We start from the raw sequence: 27,980 nt of genomic DNA on the forward strand, positions 1-27,980 counted from the left end.
CTATAAATATAATATTTGTAATATATTTATAAGGGAAAATTTGATTTTCGTTTAAATTAAATTTCTGTATAAAGACTTACATTTTTTATGAAATTTTGAATTTAGCTTAATTGTTATTTGAACTAATTAGCGGGAAAAAAGCTAAGTTATTTCAGCGGAAAATTAAAATAGTCGAGCTGAAAAGTTAAAGAAAAAATCAACCTTTTAACTAGTTAACACCCACCATTGCAAATATGTTGTCTAATAATGTACATGCAATATCGAGCAAAGATATCGAAAATAAGAAAAATTACAATAATAGTAATGACCAATCGGTGTTTCAATAGGTCAGAGATTATTTGACCGAAATAACTGGTTGTTCATTGTGCTAACTGTTATGCAAATTTAAAATCCCAATTGACTAAGTAAGTAATTGGAAGATATAATTAGTAGAGTGGAAAAAGATCCCGAGAGATCGGATTGGATAAAATTTATAATTTTATCTATAAATGAATAGACCAAGTGGTTTGTTCTGTTCTTCAATATAAAAATTATATTATTCAAATTTAACAATCTAAAATAATAGGTTTTCATAAGTGGAACGAGCAAATACGAGTTGGAATTTAAAGCAAATAATTGAGCAAGGTAATGTAAATCAAATGTGTTAATCTGTTAAAAAAAGAACGAAAAGCGTCGTATGGGGCAATCGCGGAGTGGAGCGAGTCAACAACCAAATACAATCGAACTTCACAGACTGCTATCCCGGACAATGACGTATGACATAACCGATGGGGCCCACAGTATGACTGAGACCGAGCGATTCGCTTCTACGACTATCTAATTTTTGGACATTTTTCTGTTATTACTAAACCGTATACACTATTTGTAGTACTCTCTCTCTCTATATATATAGAACTCTAGCTCTCAAAATCTTTAGAGAGCTACATGTATTCTTAAAGCTAATGGTCAGGCTGAAAGAGTGTGCAGTAACGACTTCTTCGATATAGCTAAGTTATTCTCTACCAGGTTCGGGCGAATTAAAACATTAAATAATTTAAAATACGCTAATATGCTAATAATACGATTCGCCGTTTTACTAATGGAGATTCGATTATTTCATTGTTTGGTGAAAAATAAAATTACGAGTTTAATAGCGATTAATAATAGTTTTTTAAAGGCCACGCTTAAAAATAGTGTATTGATAATTATACGACGTGACATTAATACGTAAATATCGATTTATCCAAACACATTTGAGTATTAAAACTGTTGACGGTATTGGTTGAGAAATTTTTTTTTTGTAACTATTTAAATAATTTATGTGGTAGATATTTTTTGTGAGATAAAATAAATTATCCGTTTTGTATTTTCGAGTTCTATGACACGAAGAAAATGAAGTGCTTTTACTACGTCTTGTTTTCACTTGTGATTTTAAACAGTCACTATTTTGTAAATTGCAAAATCAAAGCAACCGAATACAAAAATTACATCGTCGGCGTGTTAAGTCATCTCTGTAATCAACAAGGATGGAAATCGATGCCACACGTAATGGTCAAAAAGGGAATTCTATACGAACATTTTACATGCCAAGCGGTTGTAGACGATATTGGGTTGCGTAAGAATTACCAACAACTACTGTACTTGATAATTTTTTCGCTTAACTGCAGGTACGCCGAAATACTGTATTACTTCAGCGAGACGATTAAACGCGTCATATACAAGTGCGGCTTTTATTTGGAAACGGCAAACGCGAAACATTTCAATAATTGTACCGTTTTGCTTTACGGTGCGGTGACAATGTCGGCCGACATGTTCGGCAAACTGTTCGACGCTTTGCAGTATATGAGCCAAATAAATTTGAAGAACATCAACGTCAATATGGAATCTCCGTTGACGATAACGGAGCGCATTCTACCGTTTTACGAATTCGCCAATTACAAAACGAATCGGAGTCCGTTTGAATTATCAGTGGCTAGCAACGAAGATATTTTTCGCGAGTTCGAAAACATCAAAGGCTTCTTTAACGATATCGGAAAGACCGGCGACTTGCACACACTCGTCAACAATCATTGTTCGTCTTCAGACGTGAATCGAAATCGCGTTCCGCTATATTTGCAAAGGCCCCACGAACGAGGAGAAGCTCTGAATGAATTCGACGTTATCGGAAGTTTAATGATGAATTTCTACAGTCATACGATAAAAAACGATTACCAAGACATTGGCTTTGCGGAACTGTTGGATCCCGAAAACTCCACGTAAGGTTTAGCGTAATAATTAATAAAATAAATTTTAAAGGAATAACGGGGTAGGGGAGGGTTGGGCGATTTGTAGCGCGCGTCGAGATGATTTCGGCGGGCTAGAATAATTATAGGGCTCTCCGAATATTCTACTATATGAATTGACTCATGCACATATTAGGTATGTTTTATTAATTTGTTCTCGTTTTCAACATTAAACAAATAAAAAGGAAAACGTGATTCGTTTGAACCTAGCCATTCGACTTTTTTTTAACCATCAACTGCTTCTGACATTTATATTTTTACATTTATCAATAACGTATCGATAGTATTATACATATCTTCTTTTTATTGATGAACCATTTCGGGACTCCTTTTCTCATTATTGACCAGTCTCAGTACTCTATCATACGCTTTCTCCAAATCTATAAATACCATACATAGCTTTTTCTTCTTTTCCCTAAACTTTTCTATTAGTTGCCTCACACAAAATACTGGCTCCATTGTTGACTTAGCAGGTATAAATCCAAACTAGTTTTTAGATACCCATGTCTCATTTCTTATTCTCTTATCTAATATCTTTTCCCAAATTTTCATACTATGACTCATAAGCTTTATGCCTCTATAATTTCAACACTCTTGTATGTTACCATTACCTTTAAATGTTGGCATCATAATACTATTCATTCGGAATTTTCCCTTCTAATAAGATTTTATTTAAAAGTTCCTCCAAACACCTTATGCCAACACTGCCTGATATTTTCCATACTTCTTCTGGAACTTATTCTAGTCCTACTGCTTTATTCTTTTTCATTGATGCCACAGCCTCCCATACCTCTTTCTCACTAATTATATCTACCAGTCCCTCATTCCACTAGATATCCTCTAATGCCTCGTTTGGGTACTCCTCATTCAGTAATTTTTCAAAATACTCTTTCCACTTTTTTTCACATCAAGTGGTGATGTCCTTACATCGTTGACACTACAAGCGTCAGGTAGACCTGTACACATGACTGGTGAGACAGCTACCGCAAAAGTTTTCCGGTTGATATTAAACACTTTATTCCTTAGACCTTCTCCGTTTTTAAATACTTTATTCCCTTTCACCTGTTGTACCCGCGTACATCCGAGATAGGACAATTCGCCAACAGTTTTGTTCAGGACACCTCATACAATTTTACAAAAATTTTATGCCGGCTGTCGACCTGACGCAACCTCATTAGTAGCCTCTTATGACTGGCAGAGGGGCCGTGGAAGTATTCTTATCTCCTATCTACAGGGAATATGATAGGTTTATTGTTTACTCAATTAATTGTTACCTGAACATTTGTTTATTAAACCATGACAATACAATATTTTTGATATTGAATTGATGTATAAAAAATTGGTGCATTAATTATTATTATGCAGGTCAAATGGGACTGTTTTAAAAGTAAGGGGTGCGACTGCCCACCCTGACTCACCCCGATGACGTCTCTTGATCCGAATAAGCTGAAATATTACCTTTTAATGTTACAAATATAGATTTTAAAATAAAAAAAAAAACAAAAATTATCTAAAAAGTAACAACAAAATTTTAGGTTCCAATACATTTTACACAAAAAAATTAGTTTCAAAATTGTACAAACTTACAATTTCAAATGTCATCTTTATTTAAAACCTAAATTTATAACTTATAAAATGTAAAAAAATGTTATTATAATCAAATATTATTGAACTATATTCAATAGTAGAAAAAAAAAACTTTTGACACGACATAAAACTGTCTTATAGTTAATACTCTATCATAATAATCGAGACTATTGTGCAATTGAAACCGATTATTTTCTTTTGTAATAATTAAAATAATTTTAATTAATTGTCTCGATGTTTTTAGGTTCTGGCATCCCACAGACAAGGATGAAGAATATCTTACAATTTTAAACTCGATTATGAATAAAAAGGGTTGGAACAATCTAAATCACATAACTCTTATACAATCAAATCAATTAATAACCGTTGGCGATTTCTTAAGCCTCGTGAATGCGAAAGTGAACAACTATTGGATTAAACGAAAATATCTGTCGAAATTCATGCGTTGCAGGTACACCGAGATACTCCAATCTTTCAACGAAAAGTTGGGCTCGCTGTTATCTCTTTGTGTAGACGAACAGGAAAGCAACAACACGACTTCGTTTATTCATTGCACGATTCGACTGTACGATACGATCAACAGGTCCTCTCACATGTTCGATCGGCTGTTGTCCGCGCTGATCACCATAAGGAAAATGACCAATCATAACGCGGCGAGAAATAAACAATTGCTTATCGAAAAACTCATTGACGATATTTCTAAATTCATTAAAAACCTGTCGAAAAAGTACCCTTCCGAAAGTATTTTCATCGACTTAAACGACACCAGCAATAGAGCCGTGGCCATTAAATATCTAAATGAAATTTTGTATGTTCATTCCAATCTTTTGGTCGATTACTTATTCGCAATGGAATCGTACAATTCTAGAGATTGCATAATAGAAAAAAAGGCGTCGGAATTAACCGATACGTTAGAATTGGCCATAGCTAAAAATAATTTATCGCCCATTGACCAAATGGAACTCGTATGTGTGAAACTCAACAGTTTCTACGAAAACGTCGTGCTAAACGATTGTGAATATCTCGGTTTTCATTAAATTACAAGCCAATTGTTTATCGATACATAAACACTTTTTGTACAACGACTATATTTTTTTATACACGTACATGTACAGAGATTAATTATACAGACGGTTAAAATTGATTAAGTAATATTTCATTTTTGTATTTGTATTTTTTTGTATTTGTTTATTTTAAGTTTACCCTAAGTAAAATTCAAACCACTCTTTAATAATAATAATGTCATGTTTGTACAATTGTGTTAATATAAATGTTGATGTTATCATGTAGATTAATTACTATTAAACGATTTGATTATAATTTAATTTATCATTTTTATTGTAACGATCTCGATATACCATAGAATTTAACGTCAGAGGTACGACACGAATAATAAAACCCGATCGAGGTTTTTTTTTATGTCGACCTTCACATCTAACGTATTGTAGCACTATCCCACTGTTGTTTATGGATTGTATTTTTAGCTTCGAAACTGAAATTCCGACCCTTTATCTGCCCACAGGGATTTAAAATAGTGTCTTTTTTTACAAAAGTCAACTTATCGAAATAAATTTTTGAAAATGTTCCGGAAATACTGCGTCCTTTAATCATTTGTTAAATCAAAGCTTATGTTGTTACTGTAACACATCACATGGGCTTGTATGAACCTATATTATGCCTTACAAGTTAAAAAAAAAAATTTGTCCCGACCTTCTACGTACAAATGGCTGCCGTAGTTAAAAATTACTGGTTTTATGTATAAAATTTTCGAAAAATGTTTAGATCAACACAAATTTACGTATTGATCTATGTATATTTGTTTCTAAATACTTTATATATCACCTTGTCGTATGAGACGCTTTTATTTCGTACAATTTCCCCTTATACGGGGGGCGTTCAAAACTTGAAAAATACGTATAAAAATTGGAAACTATTTTCTATGTGCAAATGACACACGAACTTGAAAAAAAAGTAGCAGTTCATTTTGATTTCGGAATATCTGTCACCGATTTTTTAAAATTAAACACAATGTACAGATGATTCAATAATGTAAGTCTCGATATTAATAACTTTTTTTATATATTCAAATGCGATTTATCCAAACGCACTTGTGCGTTTACTTAAGTTGGCACACGAGTAAATATATAAATATATTTATACTACAGTTTTAGAAAAAGTTTTTTTCATAACCGTTTAAATAATTTACGCTTTATTTATATATTTAAATTAACTTTAGAATTACACTCGATCGTCCGTTTTATATTTCCAAGTCGTACGACACGATGAACACCATGTGTTTGAATTACGTCTTATTTTCACTTATGATTTTAATCGACGACCGTTTTGCGAATTGCAAAATTAATTCCATGCAATACAAAAAGTACGTCATCCACGTGGCCAATCATTTCTGTGATCAGCCGGGATGGACGTTGATGGCACACGTACGGGCCAATGTGGGACGTTTAAGCGGATATCCGATACACGAAGTGCTGGACGACGAAGAGACCAGACACGATTACATACAGGTACTGAATATCGTGACTTTTTCGCTTAATATCAGGTACACCGAAGTACTGTGGTACTTCAACGCGACGATTAAACGCGTCATAGACAAGTGCGGCTTTTATTTGGAAACGGCAAACGCGAAACATTTCAATAATTGTACCGTTCTGCTTTACAGTGCGGTGACAATGTCGGCCGACATGTTCGGCAAACTGTTCGACGCCATGCAGTTTATTAGCCAGATAAATTTGAAAATCATCAATGTCAATATGGACTGTCTGTCGACCATAACAAACGACATCAAACCGTTTTATGAATTCGCCAATTCCAAAACGAATCGGAATCCGTCCGAATTATCGGCGGCTGGCGACGGAGATATTATTCGCGAGTTTGAAAACATTAAAAGCTTCTTTGGAAATGTTAAACAGATAAACGACTTACGGCGGCTCGTGAATAGCAACAGTTTTTATATGTTTATTAATAAAAATGACGTTCCGCCGTATTTGCGAACACTGTACGAAGAAGAAGCTCCAAATGAATTCGACGAGTCTGACCTCCACGTTATTGTAAACTCACTGATAACTTTCTACGGTCAGACGATAAAAAACGATTACCAAGACGTCGGCTTTGTGGAATTGTTGGATCCCGACAACTCCAAGTAAGGTTCAGCGTAATAATTAATGAAATAAATTCCAAAGACGATAAACGTGTGGGTTGGGGAGAGCAGTGCGATTCGGATCTCGCGGCGTATTGCTCTGAGCTCAAATCGCCGTGATCTTGACGGTTTTAAAAAAATTGTAGCTTGTGAATCCAATTTTTTTTTGTAAGAAGGCAGAAGGTGATTTGCTGTTCGGGTGACACGTAGATGGATTGACTGCGCGTCGTCCGATTTTTAAGTATTGCTTAAATTAACATATGGTATATCGACTCGTCCCGTTAAATAAACTTGTTGCCCTGACGCGTGGCGCATAATGACATATCCGAATCTTTTTTCCTCATTAATGAATTTAATTATTAATAATAAATATTAATCAATTAGATATTTAACGATTGTTGTAAATATATTGAGTAATATTTCTACCAAGTTTTAAGGTATTATGTACTTATTCTTAGTGAGATTCGAAATACATGCTTATAGCTGTCGAACCAACCTGTTATATCGGAGGGTGCGACACCCTCTGATATTAGTAAAATAAAAAAATATATGCTTTAGAAATTTTTTTTTTTGTTTATGCTGGATGTTTATAGTAAATTTCCTTGTTCTATTGTTATAATTAAATATAATTATAATTCTATTAATATAATGTTTTACGATTAACATGTTTCTTTTATCATTATTCAATTATATTATAAAGATTTAATTTTTTTTTCTGGAATACTTTCTCAGGGAGTCAATAAAATTAGCTTATCGCAACTTGCTCCACTCTCTCTCGTGGAAGAGGTAAAACAATATACTTGTGAGGAAATCGTTTGATTTACGCTGATGGTATATTTTAAATAATTCATTGAGATCAATGTATTTTTTATCGTTATCTTCTTCTTGTATTTCCTCGCCTCAATCCCAACTACTTGAGATTCACTGAGATAACAGGACAAGTTACTAGGGTAAGTTTATTTGTTCTAGTAACTTAATATTCACTAGGTACTACTTTTCTAAGTAACTCACTTTACACTTAGTATTACTTATGCTATTAATTTACTTTATATTTAGTACTATTTATCTTAGACTTGCACTCGACACAATCTACCACATTGTCTACGCTCACATCAGCCCTCCTCGTGTCACGTTCAATAACGTCCCCCTATCTCTTTTTTCGTCTTCTCTTACCTCTTCTCACTTAAACGTTCATTTCTGTAACTGTTCTCATAGCTTTCGCGATTCCTCAAATTTTTTTGGTATTTTTGACATCATCGTACGTTTCTTATTTCATCGAGGAGTTTGCCCATCCTAGTGAGTAGAAACGTACGTTTCGAGATGCACGAAGTCTTGGCTTTGATCGTCAGAGTGCCAACGACATTTTCCTTGTCGTTAGCGTCTGATCTCTGGCGCAAGCCGACCGTAATAGTCGCCTTGTTCATCATTTCCCATCCTCAGGGAGTCTAAGACAGTTTTTCAACTTCTCGACACGTAAATGAATGGCACCATTATCCACTGTAGCGCGTCGAGCTCGGGAAATAGAAGAACGTAACAATGATCGTAATAAATTATTTTATGTATTACTTTTTAATTCATCCCTTATATCTCGTAGTGGTGACGTTTTTAATTCATCCCTTATCTCTTGCAGCGGAGTCGACTTTAAATAGTAACACACATATTTAACTAGCCCGTAAAATAGAAAATTAACTAATTAACCGGTTTACAAAAATTTGTTGGACCGATACTCGGAACGTTTTTAATTATTATTAGATATGGACAAAAAACGCACGAGTCTAATGAAAAATATTATCATACGTTAGTTTGGTAATAACTTCCGAAGTAATAAATGAAAAGTCGTTATTGATCAGTCATTTTCTTAATTAGAACAGTTTATTAATTTATTGGCTAGCTAACACGTGTATATTGACATTGAAAACAATAAAGTCGATACCCTCCAAAGTTGTTTGGGATTAAAAAATTATATCAACAACGTAATCATAATTTCAATAGAAACACTAGTGGGTGGTGTTAATAGAATTCGTTGCGAATCCCAATATCAATTGGAATTAAAATTTAAAAAATACCCGTTAAAAATTATTTATGAATCGTTTAAAGTTAGAAATAACTTGACATAATCTTATAGAAATGGCCAAAAAATGTTTAACTTGAAATGAATTGAAAAAATCATCATATTTAATAATGAAAAAAAAAAAAATTGTTAGAGACGACATAGGCCCGATTTTTAAAATTAGTACTCAGTCGTAATTATCGAGACTATTGCGGGATTAATACCGATTAATTTGATTAATAATTGAAGTCGAGCTATTGCGCGATTGAAACCGATTATTTTTTTATGTGATAATTAAAACAATTATATTAATCGTCTCGATATTATTAGTTTCAGGCCTCCTCAAGACGAAGAAGAAAATATTGCTATAATTCTAAACTCGATTTTGAAAAGCAACGGTTGGAACAATCTGAATTACATAATGCTTAGAGATAAGAGTAAATATTTAACGGTTAGCGATGTCGTAAACCTCGTAAACGTGGACGACAATTGGATCAAACGTAAATATCTGTCGAAACTCTTGCGTTGCAGGTACACCGAGATACTCCAATCTTTCATCGATAAGTTGGACTCGCTGATATTTATTTGTACAGGCGAACGGGATAGCTACAACAGGACCGAGTTTATTCGTTGCGCCATTCGGCTGTACGATACGATCAACAGGTCCGGTCGCATGTTCGATCGAATGTCGTCCGCGCTGGCCACCGTAAGGAAAGCGACCAATCATACTTCCAGAAATAAACCGTTGGTCATCGAAAATCTGGTCGACGACGTTTCCGCGTTCATCGAGAAATCGTCGAAAACGTACCCTGCCGAAAGATTTGTCGTCGACCCAAACCGCACCAGCGACAGGTCCGTGGCCGGTGATTATATGAACGCGGTTTCAGATTTCCGTTTAACGGCCTTTTTTCCAAAGTTGAAGACGGTGGATGTGTACTATCGGAAAGACTGCCTGTTGGTAAGAGATCCTTCGGCCCCGACCTTTACGATCGAAATGGACGGAGCCAAAGACGGGCCGTCGTCTGACGACCCGATCGAACTCATATGTGCGAAACTCAACAGTTTCTACGAGAAAGTCGTGTTAAACGATTATGAAAATCTCGGTTTTCAATAAATTACAAGCCAATTGTTTATCGATGCACTTTGTGTACAACGGCTCACACTTATAATACACTTAGTACATTTTTTATTCACGTACACGTCTCTACGCGTTTACAAATTACATGAATTTAATAATACTATTATGCATTATATATATATACTAATTATAAAAATGGTTAAATTCGACTGAATAATATATCGTTTTAATTGTAGTCGTACTTTTGTTATTTCGAGCATACTTTAAAGTAAAATTCCATACGTTGTTTAATAATAATAATAATTGTGTTTTCCAATAAGTCATTAGGATTACGCTTAAACATTTTTCCAGCTGTTGTTTTCGAGTTATAAAAAATTACTTTCCGTTAGATTTTATCGAAATGATAATGAGCTCATTACAATAAAATCTAACGGAAAATATAATTTAACGTATCTAAATTAAGGGGAATCGTAGAAAAACGCGCAACGTACACGACACGTTACCCGTTGATTTTACGAAAATCGGCGGACTCGTCACTACGGCGAATCTTCGGTTTTAAAATGAACAAAAAAAATCCGACACACGATAATAGCGGGTTTTTTAATTGCGTTTTCCGTTCGATTCCGACGGCCGTTTACACGTAGAAAATAGTCTTACGGGACGAATTTTTTTTTTCTGACTTCCGGGGCACGACACGAGCTTTTTTTTAACTCGCGTTTGAAGTTCGTAGTAATTCCAGAACGTTTTCGTAACTCGAGTTGAAAAAGTTAAATTTTTGTGCACAAGTCGCTATTTTTAATTCCGCTGTGGCCAGGTAAAGAGTCAGATTTTCAAAAAATTTATGCCAAAAGAAAGAGTCAAATCTAAGGTTTCAATATAACAAAGTAATTATTTCAATTCGTTCATTTTTCAATATGTTATAGAAATGTTTAGAAAAATTATTTTCGACTACATACGATTTATGATCTTTTGACGTATCGTTTAGAAAAATCGGTCCAGTGAGAGCTGAGAATAAGTTGTGATAGACCCAAAAAATAAATAAATATATAAATTATTACCTTCTCAGCTTCGTATCGAAGCTAAAATCATTTTATAACTTTTTATTAATGTGTATATATTTAAACAATACATAATAATTTTATCTCATATAATATTATAAGAAATAAAATGTTTTGAAGATTATTCTACTATTATCTGGATAAGTATTAATAGTATTTAAACCTTCCCCCATAAGACCTGTCCTCTGGTAGGGATTCATAAGTGTGAGATTTTTCGTAAATGTATAACTCATAAAAGGGATATACAAAAGGATTCAATATAAAGAAAATCATTTTGATTCGTTCGTTTTCCAAAAAGTCATGGCGGTTTTGAATATCTTAATACGTCAAACGATGATTTTTACATTGAGATAAAATGTATTGTTATGTATATATCGAGTTTTAATCCGCCCCCTTGTATAGGGGAAAACGGTCTTATTTAATAAAAAAAAAAGGTACGTCGAACAACATACCTTTAATGTTTACTTTTTAAAGCTTAAGAATGTTTATGTTTAGCACAAAAAGTATTTATGAAAAAAAAAATTGTATCGATCCATATACTTTTGAAAAGGTCGTAGCCATTTAAAGTCAAAGGAACGAAATATGAAATCGAAAATTTTATACACGAAAATCGCACGTTTTTTAAATACGGCGGCAGTCGTTTTCTAGTAGAGGACAAGTCGTCGGGACAAATATGTTTCGTTGTAAAAATGAATTATTTTGATTCGTCATGTCTAGTCATAGCGATTTTTAGAAAAAAAAAAAAAAATTAATTACACGTCGAAATTTGCCAAAAAAATCATAATCGTTTCGGCGGATTTTCACCATTTACAATGTCTTCGACTGGACACGTTTTTCTTGATCTCTTGCCGTTGGTTCGAGCAAAGTCGAGCCGAAAAAAAGTAGCGATAGCCACAAAAAAATAAACACGTCGTGATAACATGAATACTTTCTGAGCTTCGCGTTTGTTCGAAACGCTTCCTTAGGGAAACAATTGACCGACGAGACGTCTCTCGAATCCGGAAATCGTGAATGTTTTCGCGTACATATTATCGAAGAGAAACCCGTCCGAGGAATTCCCAACGATAATAATCATAAAACATGCCTCACCTTCGGCGTACGTTTCAAAGTGTTAATGACTTCCGTTCATTTTTTTATTTGCTTTAAAAAAAAAAAGATTTCAATCGGTGGAATTCAATAGCGGTGATATCAATTTAACGCGCGTGTTTCCCTAATTATATTTCGTTACGTTTATGATTACCGTTTCAAAACGTGCAAACATTAAGTACAAAAAAAGAAAAAAAATTTTAATGCGTTTCACTTTTATAACATTACGAGTCTATTAGATTTACAGGGTCGGATACACTGTGGAATACATCTAACTAACGGCTCTTGTAACCTTAAAAAAATATAAATTTAGCGCAGTCTGAAAATGTAAAAAATTAAAAAACAAAATTACAGCGAACTTTTAGTTGTATTAAAAATCACACAAGTTGTCAGTTTCACTTAGTATAATAAATAATATATGTATATATATATATACAGTTTTGTTATTTTAGGAAAACTCGAGTGGTTAATGATAAATGTATTAATTTATGTTTTAGGATCTATGTTTAGAAAATCCATGCTTATGTTAAAACGTTTAAAAAAGTTGTTTGATTCAATAGTAATAAAGTCATCTATATTTTTATTGAAAATTCATTTGTTTAAAAATTTATTGAATTTTTTACAAAAAATATAATGATAACACAAAAATAATTTATCAGCTAATTTTTTATACTTCGTTACTTTAATAGTTTCAACGTTTTATTATAACCTTTTCAAATGTTTATACTGACTTGAATATAAATTAATTCAGTTATTAAGTTGAATTTTATAGCATTGAACGAGTATTAGTTTAAATAAATCATAAAAAATGAAATAAAATTTAAAAAATAGCTTTAAATTAAAAAAAAAAAAATAAACACATCTTAGTAAAATAAATATCTTCTCAGCTTCGCATCGAAGCTAAAAGAATTTTGCTTTACAAAATTTGTTAATATTTAATTTTACATATCTCTTTGTTTTTACTTTAAATTTAATTATCTGATTATTTATAGTATTTCTCCTGTATCACGAGTTACTTTTCTTTAAATCAATTTTAGTTTTATAATACTCAATCAACACATGACCATATTCGCATTTAATCATAGACAAGATCAATAAATGTTTATCTTATCTTGTATAGTATTAGTCTAAAATCTATATTTGAAGAGGTCTACCTATAACCATGATATGTTAAATATAATATTTTAACATTTTCGTTATTCAAGTCTAATTTTATTCTATGTAGTACAGCAAGCTACTATTATCTTTGAATCTTTTTATTATATTTCATCACTTATATTGCTTTTTTTACTTTTACGTAATTAACTATTTTATAATTTTTATAATGGCCAAAAGATCTAGTAGTTATGTTTTTTTGTTTTTTTCTAGTAGTTATGGTCTAATTGGTAATTACGAAAACCAAATTGTTGGCGTTGATTTTCCCACAAATGGTCAAGTATTAAAAGTTTTATTTTACAAATTAAGAAAAGTAAAATTTCTTTTTTGTACTTAATGTTTGCACGTTTTGAAACGGTAATTATAAACGTAACGAAATATAATTATACTCANCACCCAAAGAAAAACCTCAATCAAAATTGAAAGAGAAATTTTATCAAGGGTTTATGATAATGTTTTATTAATACGAACAAAATAACTATTCTTATAAATAATTATTGTTCAAGACAAGAAAAAAAATTATCATATTGATAAATATATCATAGGTTCAATAGTAATGATATATTTATCAAATTGAACAATGAATTTATTATATAGATCGAGGTTTTTCTCTGGGTGTAGGGAAATGCGCGTTAAATTGATATCACCGCTATTAAATTCCGCCGATTGAATACTTTTTTTTTTTGCTTAAAAAAAAAAAATGAACGGAAGTCATTAACACTTTAAAACGTAGTATTAAAATAAGGTTATTTTTGTATTTTGACTTTTTTGAAAAAATCTCTTGAAAACCCTAATATAGGTTTTTTTTGTGTAGGTGTTTATTGCGTTTTGTGGCTCGCTCGTCAAATGAACAACAACGTCGCGAGAACTACACGATGACGATTGTTCGGAGAAACGCTATAAAAAGGCGTCCCGTCTCTGTCAGTCGGAGGCCTGTTCTCGACAAAGCAGACGCGTAAATGTCGCGCAGTGGCTGCGGTCGAGACTTTTAAAATTATTTCCAAACGTCGACGACTCCGCGGCCTTTTAGTTTTACTTTTGGCGCTGGTCGGGTAACGTTTCGACGCATACAAATCGGGTGCGCAGTGCGGAGTGGGTGCAACTCGACATCGGCGTACACGTATTGAGGTTTTTAGAAAAAATTATTTTTCATTGTTGTTATTGGTGGAAAATATAAAAAAAATTGATTTTAAACACGATGTCGAGAGACGGCGATTGTTAAGAAAAAAAAAAAAAGTTCGACAAAACAATATTTCCATTTACATATTACCACCAACGTTGTCGGACACATTCGTTGTACACCATTTACATCGAATGTCGCCAGCAACTACCCCCCCTCCGCAGACACAATAAATGTGCGTATAAAAATGCTATATGCGTATTTATTCTTAAAGCAAAAAAAAAATATTTAAAAAACATATTTTTATGTTCAAAAAAAAAAAATGTTGGTTGTTTTAATCGCGTTAAATTGTTTATATTTTTCATCGGTATTTAATTTATATTTATGTATTATATATATATATATATATGTAAATACATAATACTTTATACATAATATATAAATATACGTTATACACGTTACGAGTACAGGAAAAAGCTCAAAAAACCGAATCGTAACAATCGTTATTTTAAAATTTACTTATGTCGTGATGAGGTGTTACGATTATAAAATATAAAATGACGTACAACACATCCAATTTTTACGCGTTACGTCCGTCTCTAGTACAAAACAGAAGCGCCGCCGACAAACGCCTAATTATAAACAATAATAGGCTACACCTCACCCTCCGCGTAAAATTTTTAAACGATAATGACTTCCGTACATTTTTTTTTTTTTCATAAAAGAACGATACTACTACACGAAAACTCGTGTTCGCGAACAAAAGAATATGATCATATATATATATATATATATATTAAACATATATATTGTCAAATATGCTACGTTGGACGATTCGTAGTCATTATTATTTTTTCAATTGTACGAACGGCAAGTACGTGAACGTCAAAATGCGTTACTTATTGATAGTGTTGACGGTAAAACTTAGTCTTATTATTTTGGCTAATTTTCAGGTATGCCGTTTTTTTTTATATACATATATTTGTTTTGTACCGCGTGTATAAAGAAAGAAACGTTTAGCTTTTAGGAAATCCCAATCCCGTGAGACACGAAATGCGCGTCGTCAGCTACGAATTGATTCAGAACGATTCGTTTTTCAATTGGTTACACTTTGAAGTCAAGCAATTTCGCGATGTACAATACGTGCAGTTGAACTTCAGCCTTCGCGTTGTCCTAACACCCTATCGCGTAAGCTACTGACATATTAGTAATCTATACCGAGTGCAATAGAAATGGAACCATTTAATCCATTTGTTTAATCCATTCATTTAATCCATTCATTTAATCCATTTATATAATCCTTTGAGTCATACGCTTGATTATAAAAACTACGTCTTGAGCGTGGCAAGTGTTTTAAGTATTTTTAGTGTATATTTTTATACGTCGATTGTTTTATAACAATTGTAAGTTTTCGGATTATTATTATTATTTTTTTGAGATTACAGAGAATTTATCCGACTATTATTAGGCGATAACTAGTCTCGTCTAGATACGGCTTTTAATGGTCTTGCGACGAACCGTTAAAGAAAGTTAATTCATTAGGATTATATGAAATTGGTTTACCGATTTAAAAAATAAAAAAAAACACTGAGAGGTGACAACTTGGGCCACACAACGGATTGTGGAGTTGCCATCCTGATGGCTCTCTTGCAATAAGGAAAGTCGGGTCGTTAACCACTTAGGCGAGGGTCTCGATCGTGAAAAACAACACCCGGACCATAAGTGGATTTAAGAAAATAAAAAACAAGATTAAACTAAATAGTATACACTATGATGCAATAAAACGAATCATCGAATAATAAAAAAAATATATATAGATATATACAAAAATATAAAGTGTTGTTGTAGAATATAATATGCTGATACCTTGTACATAAAACAAAATGTATTTTATTTGATGTCACCAGTAGTAGACATAAATTAGTATGTCGAAGACCATTATCTTAATACTAGGGATAATTATTAAAAGTAATAAAAAATAAGATACACGTGAATATTGAAGATTTTCACGCAATTAAAAGATTTTTGTTGATTAAGATTATTAAGGGAACTTTATTAAATTATGATAGTTAAGTTAATAGTGGACCTGAAGGCAAAAATGGAGTAAATCCAATACTATTTTAGCTACGTAGGGCTAAAATTAAGTCGTCATTACAACACGAGTTGTCAATTCTATAAGAGTGAAAGTTACGATTCAATTACATTTTTTCCTTTCAAATGAAGATTCCTTATTTAAAAAAAATTATATATATGAAACCAAACTCAACATTTCGCTTAGTCTTAAGAAATTTCTTTAAACTTAAGAAATAATGAAATGATTTTATGTCAAAAAAGGTCTTTAGACCTTATAAAAAGTGATATGTTTTTTAAACTCGGCTCGGCCCTTGACGTGTTTATAAGTAGTCCTTGACTTTACCAGCATGAGTATAAAAATATTAGATATCAAAAACGTTAAATACTATTTCTTTTGAAATATTTTAGGTAGAAGGAGAGTTAATAAAATGCAAAGAGTATTTTATCGATTGCGCAGATCATCGATCTTTGGAATTAAAAAACATATGTGCTGGTTTGGACGCAGCATTTTTTTTTATTTCAATAGGTTACAAGAATCGAGAAATCAAATGTCCTTTCAAAGTAAGTTTTATTATTAAATTATTATTATTATTTTAACGCACGATTCCAAATCAAAAATAAAATATATATATATATTTTTTTTATTTTATGCTTTAACGCCAAAATAACCATTAGCGAACAATTTAAAAAAAAAAAAAAACATATGTACGCGAATCAATGTCAGACCTTCCGGAACATTTTCAAAAGTTNAGATATATATAAAAGTGTCAGACCTTCCGGAACATTTTCAAAAGTTAAGTTGAAAAAGTTAATTTTTTGTGAAAAAGTTGTCATTTTAAATCCCCCTGTGGGCAGGTTAAGTGTCAGATTTACAAAAAATATATACCAAATGATAGATAAAAATATCAAGCATCTATAAAAAAGAAATTATATTGATATGTTCATTNCATCTATATAAAAAAAAATTATATTGATATGTTCATTTTTGAAAAAGTTACGGCAGTTTTTAGTAAAAAAAATTGAAAAAATTTCGAAAATTAGCGATTTTTAAATTTGTAATTTTTTTGGAGGTTTCCCCCATTTACGGGGAACGAGGGAAATTTTTTCAATTTTTAAGGGTAATGTCTTCGACTAGATACGATTTTTGATCTATTGACGTATCGTTGAAAGAAATCCGTTCGGTGAGAGCTGAGAAAAAGTGGTAACAGACAAAAAAAAAAAAATAAATAAATAAAAAAAAAACAGACCATAGTAAAACCAATACCTTCTCTTGTTTCGATTTGAATTTGAGTTTTTATCGACCGGCGATGGTGTTCCCGCGGCCAAAGGGGAGTTCTAACGAAATCCTAGAAAAACTAGAATCGTTATTTAGGGCAAGTCGAATGGTTCGTCGTGGTCCGTTTTTTTGCGGTGAAGGTCCAACAATTTTTCAACATAAACGTTTAACATTTCAATTCAAACAATAAAATTTACTTTATATTATTATAAATTATTTTATTAATTTTTTCATGTCTCTTAATCCTTTCAGAGTATCGTTTTCGGTAAAAAAATTACGTTTTCGCATAAACTTCGCGGATGAGAAGGACTGGCGTTTTTCTAGACCGCGCGTACGGGGGTGAGGATCGGTTTTTGGCTTCTAACTGACTGTCGATATGTTTCGGGCGTCCCGGTAAATTATTCTGCGGCGGCGGCGTCTTCTGTAAAATGTGTCGAACGGTCGGAGAATCATTCTCGTTTGATTCGTGACGAAACGAGGACGAGCGCGCGATATGAATTTTTCAAGAACCTATCACTAATAGGATCGTTCAGATTTCGACCGTACCGCTGAATCCGCGTCTAACGCATTTACAAAACGTTTACGGAACACGTTTAATCGTTAAAATCAACACCTTCGAATTGAAGATTTCCTATAGAATTTCTAGTTCTATTTTTTTGTAGTTTTTGTAACGCGCACCGCTGCCGCTGTTGTACAGTAGCTGACGACAACAATCGCGAGTCGACGCCATCGTCGGCCCGCCCCGAAATTACCTGTTGCAAATATCAGATTTATTTCGATTGCGCTCTTCGATCGAATCGTTAACGCGGCGATTGTTTTATAAGTCAAAAAAGTACGTGTTCGGCGTATCCGCCTTGTCAATAGCGTTTTTTGTTGTCGTCGTCGACGAGACGAATCGTTCACAAATTGTCGGACAGCGCAGTCGGAACGTTAACCGATTTGTCTTCAAATGCAGTCGGTAAACGTTAGATTTGTCGACAGTCCGAGATAAAAGAAATAAAATACATCCAATAATAATAATAACTAATAATTTTTGTTATGAAAAAATACACCTTTTGCTAGTCGACTAACTACAAAAAACTATTGAATACAATAGCCACGTTGGAAATATTTTCAATTTGTTAACCATGAAATGTGTTGTACGACTTTTGCAGGGCGATTACTTAGTACAAAATCTGACGTATTCCAAAAGCGTAATTCCAATGGCGTTTGCGCCTACGGAGAAATGGTGGGAATACTCGTTCAAAGTGAAAGTCAGGATTTACGACGCCAACTCGATGGTGACCAACTTGAAAGGGCAAGCTTACATTTTGACATTCCGGAGAAAGAACGGTCATTGAATCGCAAGCGAAAACGTTGGCTATTAGAACATAAACACAACCCTATCGTGTATTAAACTTTACGATAGACCTGCTCTATCACTGTATTGAGAGTCGTTCTCGCTTTTAGTTCTTCTTAATAAAAATATATATATATTTTCAAAACACATCTGACTTGAATCGACTATTTTAATAACAGGATCAATCCATATCGATATATATATATAAACATTGATACGCCGTATCAACATCGTACTTGTTGCGCGATCGACGTGAAAGAGTAACTGGAAATTCAATCCGCTCTTTTGTACAACTGATCATAAATACTTAAAACTTCCTACCTCTCCAATCACGTATTGTCACTGGTCTCCTCATTTCAACTATCTCGTGTTCTCCTTTGTCAAACTCGTACTTTATATACTCTGTGGTACTTTTACTTATTTTTAAACCCTTTTCTTCAAGAGCTGATCTCCACACCTCTAGCCTTTGATTAATTTCCTCCCTATTTTCTCTTATTGACCCAATATCGACAGCAAACAACATACATTACAGCACCTCTCTTTGTATTTCTCTAGTAATTTCATCCATCACTATAGAAAATAAGTAAGGGCTTAAAGCAGAACCTAGATGCATTCCTATTCTTACCCGAAAAACTTCTGTTACTCCTCCCACACTTTTTACCCTGGTACAAGTGCCATCATACATATCTTCTATTATATTAATGTACCTTTTTTCATTAATGCCCACTTTAAAACCACTTTCGGTGCTCTATCATACGCTATCTCCAAATCTATAAATACCATACATTTCTTCTTTTCCCTATACTTTTCTATTAGTTGCTTTATACAAAATATTGGCTCCGTTAGATACCGATGTTTCATTTATTGTTCTCTTATCTAATACCTTTTCCCAAATTTTCATACTATAACTCATAAGCTTTATGCCTCTATAATTTCCACTCTCTTGTATGTTACCTTTACGTTTAAATGTTGGCATCATAATACTATTCATTCAGAATTTTCCCTTCTAATAAGATTTTATTTAAAAGTTCCTTCAAACACCTTATGCTAACACTGCCTGATATTTTCCATACTTCAGCTGGAAGTTAATCTAGTCCTTTATTCTTTTTCATTGATGCCACAGCCTCCTATACCTCTTTCTCACTAATTAAATCTACCAATCCCTTATTCTACGAGATATCCTCATATGTCTTTTTTTGTTACTCCACATTCAGTAATTTTTCAAAATATTCTTTCCATCTTTATTAGCTTTGATGCGAAACTGAGAAGGTATTGGTTTTACTAAGATGTGTTTTTTTTTTTTGTGTCTGTTACCACTTTTTCTCAGCTCTCACCGAACCGATTTCTTTCAATGATACGTCAAAAGATCACAAATTGTATCTAGTCGAAGACATTACCCACAAAAATTGAAAAAAATTCCCTCGTTCCCCGTAATGGGGGAAACCTCCAAAAAATTACGAATTTAAAAATCGCTTATTTTCGAAATTTTTTCAATTTTTTTTACTTAAAAGTGCCATAAATTTTTCAAAAATGAACATATCAATATAATTCTTTTTTATATAGATGCATAATATTATTACCTTTCATTTAGTATATTTTTTTCATAAATTTAACCCTTAACCTGCCCACAAGGGGGGATTTAAAATGACAACTTTTTCAACTTAACTTTTGAAAATGTTCCGGAAGGTCTGACACTTTTATATATATCTTAAATTAAAGCTAATGTAATTTAATTTATTATGCAAAAAAAAAATTTCGGACTTTATTTTATCTTCACGGTTTAAATGGCTACCAAATGCTATTGTTTTGTGAAAATTCTCAATTTTATTTTTTATATTTTTAGCTTTATAATGCTATAACTTATTGAAAAGTGTATTGATCAATATAATTTTTTTTATGGGAAATGCTATTTTTTAATATTCCTTTTTTCATTCGACTTACTTTATCTTAATCAGGATATTAATAAGGAACTAGCAGTTTATGAAGCTTTTGGAATAATCCACCAATTTTTTAAAATTAAACACTATCTAAAGATTTGCATCGAAGCGTTTATTTTTGATAGTGATTTTAATCACTGTCAGATATCATTATACTTGATCCAACTATACCACGGCACCACTGTGCCGTGACCCCCCTGTACTGGGTTTTTTTTTATATCATTATCACTTTAGAGTACCTTATTATCAACATTTATTATACACTTCATATAATGATAATCTGTAGATCTCTTCTCTCTTACTTTTGTAAGTAACTGGAAATTCAATAAAAAATACATTCTCACTCGATTGCTCCTCGTTTATGAATGTAATCGTGCGACCGACAACGTGTTGGTGTTGTCACTATAGAAATTTTATTATAAGTTTTTAATTGTACAACGACTCGTTAATAAGTGGCCTTAATAACCGCCGTAATAACGCGTATTGTTAAAAAAAAATAATAATAATAACAATAAAGTCAAACACAACGTGTATAGATTTGCGGACGGATACTCGGGTCGACAAAACCAACAATCCCGTAAAGCGCTCGTCGTGCTCGGGACGACACAGTCGTTTTACCGCCGACACACCAACATTATGTTATATATATTGGACGCTCGACAATATTTTCTTCGGCCTCGTCAGCGGATGTTTCGATGCGAAGTTTGAGTTTTCGGTTTTTGCCGTGATAAATGAACCCAAGCAATTTTACGATTGAATTACTAGGGAACAATGGCCCCTGATCTTCCCATTATGGTATTATATACCCAGGTGAAACACTGGACAGTGACCTAGTAGTCGAGCCAAGCAAGATAGTACTTGTTGACGGATTTTTTAGGTTTTGATTTAAAAAAAATAAATATTAATAAAAGGAGAAAGGTTACGTATAATATAACATTTTTTTTTGAAAATTTATATGTATCATTTTAAAATATATATTCATAAAAAAAGAAGAAAGAAGGTGCTATATACATAACATTAATAAGGGGGTAGAATAGGGATGATTCATGTTGTACATAAAAAGTAGATCAAGTGAAAGCTGAGAAAATAAATGATAGCTACAAAAAAAAAAACCACATAGTAAAATAATATTAATAAGAATTTTTTCTCACGAGAGGAGACTACAGTAATGGTATTCATGATATTTATTGAAGTTATTGAATCTAAATGAAATAAAAATCAAATGAGTTAAACATTTTTTTCTAACTCAAAAAGAATTAAGAAAAAATTCAGTGACACAGTGTTACTGTCTCAGAAATCGTACCTCGAATTCGTCACTTAATAAAAATGGAAATTTAGATAGTTCAAATTTTAAAGTTATTTTTCTCGACTTCTAAGAAACAATATAATTTAAATATGTTTAACTTTTTATACTATGACAATTAGATTGATATAATATTTATGAAAATCAGTGTAATCCTCTTCTAATAAAATAAAATACAAAACCAAGAATTTTAACATAAAAATAGCATATTTTTGAATACGGTTGCTATTTTCACCATGAAGACAAAATAAAGTCCGAAGTTTTTTTTTTAAATATTAAATTTTATTACATAAGCTTTAATTTAAGATATATATAAAAGTGTTAGTATTTCCTCCGGAACACTTTCAAATATTAAGTTGAAAAAGTTCTACTTTCTATATGCATTTTTATGTTTTGAATCCCTCCTGTATTAAGGGAAATGGTCCGATTTAAAAAAAAAGTATGTCAAATGAAAGAAGTATATAAATATTATTTCTCATAAAAAAATTGTATTGATCCATACATTTTTCAAAAAGTTATAACCCCGAATCCCCGGACCCGAGGGAGGCGCTGAGGTCGGCCCGCAAAGAGCTGAAGCTCGCCATCTGGCGGGCCATAGCGAAATGTTGGGCCGAACTCGTGAAGTCAGTGGACTACAACCCGTGTCTTACGACCCGGGTCTTACGAGAGCGCCGCGAGCCCGAGATTCAGACCTGTTACGGGAGGCGTCCCGCAAGGGTCAGTTCTCGGGCCTCTGTTGTAGAACATCGCGTACGATGCGGTGTTCCGCGTTTCGCTACCATCGCACGTGCGCGTCGACTGCTACGCGGACGACACGTTAGTGATGGCAGAAGGCGCCTCGTCTGAGGAGGCTGGATCTCGTGCAAACTGCGCGCTCAGCGCAGTCACCGCCTGGATCCAGCAGGAGGGGAGCGGACTGAGCCTAGCCCTGGACAAGACCGAAGCGGAAGGTACAAGTTCACTCCTTCATGGCTAGCGCTCAGGCGGATGACCATGCTCCGGAGGCGGACTCGCTTCTAGGAGGAAACGACGAGAGGCGAGTGACCAGGTCCCTCATAGGACCCGATCGGTTGGACAGGTGGGTGGACCGGACTTACGAAAAGATGACTTATGGTCTCACCCAAGTGATGTCCGGCCACGGCTGCTTTAACGAGTACTTACACCGTATTCGTAAAGCAGCCGCGCTGACGTGCGACCACTGTTCGGAATGCCCGGGAGAGGCTGATAGCGCTCTGCACACTCTCTTCCGGTGCGAGGCGTGACTCTTTGAAGTCTCGACTAGGGTCCATGTTCCGAGTTGGGTCTATTGTGGACCAGATGTTGAGGAGTCAGGAGGCGTGGAGTCTCGTCCAGGCGTTCGCCGAATCAGTCTTATTAAAGAAGGAGGAAGCAGAACGCCTGAGACAGAGCCAGCAACGCCGCCCGGCACAGGAGGACCTGAGGCGCTGGTTTAGGCCGGTGCCTTAGATTCTTGTTCTTGTTTTTGTGTCTTTGTTTGTGAGTTATTTCGCCAACCCTTCCTAACGGTTCCCACTGCGGGATTCGGTTAACGAGAGGGGGCCACACCACGTTGCGAATTAGCTCTTGATTAATTTTGGGCTGATTCGCAACGTGGTGGTGTAAATAATTAAGACGGCGTGGGCCGCCCTGAAGTAATGCCTCACGGCAGTTCCCGGGCGGCCCACAATAATGCCGGTTGTAAGAAAAAAAAAAGGTGTCTCATCCCACAAGGATATGGGCGAGACCTGTTCGGGTCCTCTTGGTGCCCGCCAATTGGGGGTCCAAGGCTTTGAGGTCAACAGCAAAAATCGCGGTCTTAATGACCACAGCGTATTGTTGACCCTCCTTGAGTGGCCCAATCACCACCGCCTCCGTCTTCAGGACTTTGGCCTGAAACTGGGCGCCAGTCGGGCCTAGTGACGGTGGCGGCGGCTTGGCCTTGGTCCCCCCAGGGACCTCCGCTTTGGGAGCCGTAGTCAACCGTTCCACTTTTTTGGCTCCCTTCTGCTTCACCACCTCTATTCATTAGGTGTCCTGGGTGGGTGATGGAGCGGTTGCAGCAGATGACGCCGACCTAGGGGCCGCGACTTTGAATGGCAAGGGCGCCGAGGTGTCCGCAATTGGACACGCAGTGTCCATTGCCACTCCCTTCTTCTTCTTCTTCCCCTTCCTCCACCGTTTTTTAACGGCGGGGACAAGCAGGAGCAAATCCGCAACTATATTTTTATTATTTTTTACAGTTATATATAAACCTACTTATAATAGTTATCTATTATAAATTATTTACCTTAGGTAAAGCGTCATATTTTCTTTATAAAGTTATTCCAATATGATAAAATAAGTAATTATTTAAAACTACATGATCATATTTAGGGGTGGTTAAGGAGGCCAACAATTCTTGGGGGCGAATGTCATTTGATAGTGATGGGACAAAAAATTACTTTATTTTGCTAATTAATATTAAGATCAGTTTGGCGGAAACGGAAAACCGACCTTATTCAGGTTTGGCGGAAACGATAATCTCCCCGAATAGTTCGACCGGATGATCGATTCGTTATTAACAGACGCGTTTATCCTCTAGAATAACTATGATTCATATGGCGAAATCGTCCATTGGTGAAAGTATTGTTTTCGCGGTGTTAAAATCGCCATTTTTCGTATTATAATTTTTCACTCGTATTATAAAAAATCAACTTTAATAACTAAAAATATGTAGTTGATATATTTTAAACTTTTTTATTCTTTTTTAATACACATTTAATTTTTTTGAATAATAATATCGGTTCATATTAACGAAAAACCCGATTTTATTATAAACCTATTATTATTTTATACATTTTTTCGGCAATGAAAACATTTTTCCAAAACGATTAACTTTTATCAATTATTTTAATTTGTCTTCAGTAACGTAAGATTACTTTATTATAAAATTGAATTAATTTGCTTTTGTATTTGTAAAAAATAATTTTTTGCGAATAAATACGCGAATATTTTAACTGAATTTAATAACAATACATTGAAAATACAACAAATATAATAAAAATTTANATTAAATGTACAAATCATTTCTAAGAATTTTACCATCAACTACCAGACGCTTAGGTAAGCATATTTTTTTAATATTGAAGATGTCGTCATAAGTAATAATAATTATCGTATGAATTTTATGAGAACAAAGGTATCGTTTGTCGTTATGGCATTATAATTTCTAAGAATTTTATCATCGACTACCAGACGCTTAGGTAAGCATATTTCCGACATCAAAGGTATCATAATATTATATCGCTCATAAGCGTCTGTAATTTGATATGAGAACAATTGTGGCGCTGTCTGTGTATTATTAAATGTATAGCTATAATTTCTAAGAATTTTATCATCGGCTACCAGACGCTTAGGTAAGCATATTTCTAACATCGAATGTATAAATGATTTCTAAGAATTTTATTGTCGGCTATCAGACTCTTAGGTGATCATGTTTCCAACATCAAATGTACCACCGTACAGTAACGATCACTGTCGTTTGCATTTTATGATAAAAATGACACCACATGGCATATATTCGACATCAAATGTACAGCTATAATTTCTAAGAATTTTATCATCGGCTACCAGACGGTTAGGTAAACATATTTCCAACATCAAAGGTATCNTAGGTAAGCGTATTTCAAACATCAAAGGTACCATTATATTATATAGCTCATAATAGTCTGTAATTTGATATGAGAACAATTGCGGCGCTGTCTGTGTATTATTAAATGTATAGCTATAATTTCTAAGAATTTTATCATCGACTACCAGACGCTTAAGTAAGCATATTTCCAACATCAAAGGTATCATTATATTATATAGCTCATAATAGTCTGTAATTTGATATGAGATAAATTGTGGCGCTGTCTGTGTATTATTAAATGTATAGCTATAATTTCTAAGAATTTTATCATCGGCTACCAGACGCTTAGGTAAACATATTTCCAACATCAAAGGTATCATTATATTATATAGCTCATAATAGTCTGTAATTTGATAGGAGATAAATTGTGGCGCTGTCTGTGTATTATTAAATGTATAGCTACAATTTCTAAGAATTTTATCATCGGCTACCAGACGCTTAGGTAAGCATATTTCTAACATCGAATGTACAAATGATTTCTAAGAATTTTATTGTCGGCTATCAGACTCTTAGGTGATCATGTTTCCAACATCAAATGTACCACCGTACAGTAACGATCACTGTCGTTTGCATTTTATGATAAAAATGACACCACATGGCATATTTCCAACATTAAAGGTATCATTATATTATATCGTCTGTAATTTTGTATGAGAACAATTGTGACGCTGTCTGTGTAATATTAAAAGTATAGCTATAATTTCTAAGAATTTTATCATCGGCTACCAGACGCTTAGGTAAGCATATTTCCGACATCAAAGGTATCATAATATTATATCGCTCATAAGCGTCTGTAATTTGATATGAGAACAATTGTGGCGCTGTCTGTGTATTATTAAATGTATAGCTATAATTTCTAAGAATTTTATCATCGACTACCAGAAGCTTAGGTAAGCGTATTTCAAACATCAAAGGTATCATCGTACAGTAACGATCACTCTCATATGCATTTATTTTTTACATAGTATTTATTCTATCTGCTTTTGATTTATGTAATAAATAAATGAAATATAATAAGGATAAGGTACTAAAATAAAAAACACATTTTCTTTAATAATCAAAATATATATTTAAGTAATCATTAGTGTTTTAAAAATAAAATCTTTTACATTATTTTTTGAAAAAAACAAATTATAATATTTTATGAACTTCATTAGTCATAGGATTATATTCAAACATTTTGTCGTGTACAATTAAGCAATATGCTTTAGTGTTGGTCGGAAAATTTTCATCAGATTCAAATTCTAATCTAATATCTACTTGTGCATTTTTTAATTTTTCATNCTACTGGCGCATTTTTTAATTTTTCGTTTTGCCTCGAACAGTCAATGACAATGAGTGGTGCAGTTGTCTTGAATTCTGTTTTTGTCAGCATAGGACACGCCATCTCCTTTTCATAGAACGCCTCTTGGAATTGAGTGTACATGTGATATGGTACAGCATACTTATCATTTGAAAAGTCCATTCGCAAGTTATCATAGGGGTACGATTCCGAATTCAAGTATACTTTTAGAGATGATAACGAACAATGGTCAAATCTACTACTATCTTTGTTTATTTTGTTTTTTCTATCCACTTGAAAAGCTACAATAACAAATCTCGGGCTCTCAGTCTGCGATGAAGTTTTCACAGTCCAGGCTTGTCTTTTACTATTTGGTAGGCCAGGATTTTCATATAGATCCCAACTTCGAAATGCTATTTGAAGCGGTGTTGAGGTTTTCAGGATTTTGAGCATGTCTAACCGCATGTCATCCAACACACTTACATGCGGAACTTTCCATATAACTTTGCTCAAAATAATTTTACAACTTGATAAATTTTCATTTGTCG

The 27,980-nt window shown here is 33.6% G+C and overlaps 4 protein-coding genes across 4 annotated transcripts in view; 3 read left to right on the top strand and 1 right to left on the bottom strand.

The window, feature by feature from the left end:
* Positions 1 to 605: 605 nt before the first annotated feature.
* Positions 606 to 4,973, top strand: LOC126898600 (uncharacterized). Its single transcript, XM_050672832.1, has 2 exons — positions 606 to 2,234; positions 4,093 to 4,973. The coding sequence occupies exons 1-2, from the start codon at positions 1,372 to 1,374 to the stop codon at positions 4,883 to 4,885; spliced, it is 1,656 nt and encodes a 551-aa protein (XP_050528789.1). The 5' UTR covers positions 606 to 1,371; the 3' UTR covers positions 4,886 to 4,973.
* Positions 4,974 to 6,028: 1,055 nt separating this feature from the next.
* LOC126898599 (uncharacterized) lies at positions 6,029 to 10,368 on the top strand. Its single transcript, XM_050672831.1, has 2 exons — positions 6,029 to 7,008; positions 9,386 to 10,368. Exons 1-2 carry the CDS (start codon positions 6,131 to 6,133, stop codon positions 10,167 to 10,169), a joined length of 1,662 nt encoding a protein of 553 aa, XP_050528788.1. The 5' UTR covers positions 6,029 to 6,130; the 3' UTR covers positions 10,170 to 10,368.
* A 5,006-nt stretch (positions 10,369 to 15,374) lies between these two features.
* LOC126898608 (uncharacterized) lies at positions 15,375 to 19,381 on the top strand. Its single transcript, XM_050672845.1, has 4 exons — positions 15,375 to 15,505; positions 15,573 to 15,740; positions 17,034 to 17,186; positions 19,056 to 19,381. The coding sequence occupies exons 1-4, from the start codon at positions 15,443 to 15,445 to the stop codon at positions 19,239 to 19,241; spliced, it is 570 nt and encodes a 189-aa protein (XP_050528802.1). The 5' UTR covers positions 15,375 to 15,442; the 3' UTR covers positions 19,242 to 19,381.
* An 8,048-nt stretch (positions 19,382 to 27,429) lies between these two features.
* Positions 27,430 to 27,980, bottom strand: part of LOC126897938 (uncharacterized) — a 1,697-nt gene continuing 1,146 nt past the window's right edge. Inside the window, exon 2 of the mRNA XM_050671885.1 lies at positions 27,430 to 27,935. Within this exon, the coding sequence (XP_050527842.1) occupies positions 27,430 to 27,935 (506 nt within the window). The remainder of the gene's footprint in view (positions 27,936 to 27,980) is intronic.

This window comes from Daktulosphaira vitifoliae, unplaced genomic scaffold (assembly GCF_025091365.1).
Source record: "Daktulosphaira vitifoliae isolate Bord-2020 unplaced genomic scaffold, ASM2509136v1 Scaffold_2, whole genome shotgun sequence".
NCBI classification, from domain to species: domain Eukaryota; kingdom Metazoa; phylum Arthropoda; class Insecta; order Hemiptera; family Phylloxeridae; genus Daktulosphaira; species Daktulosphaira vitifoliae.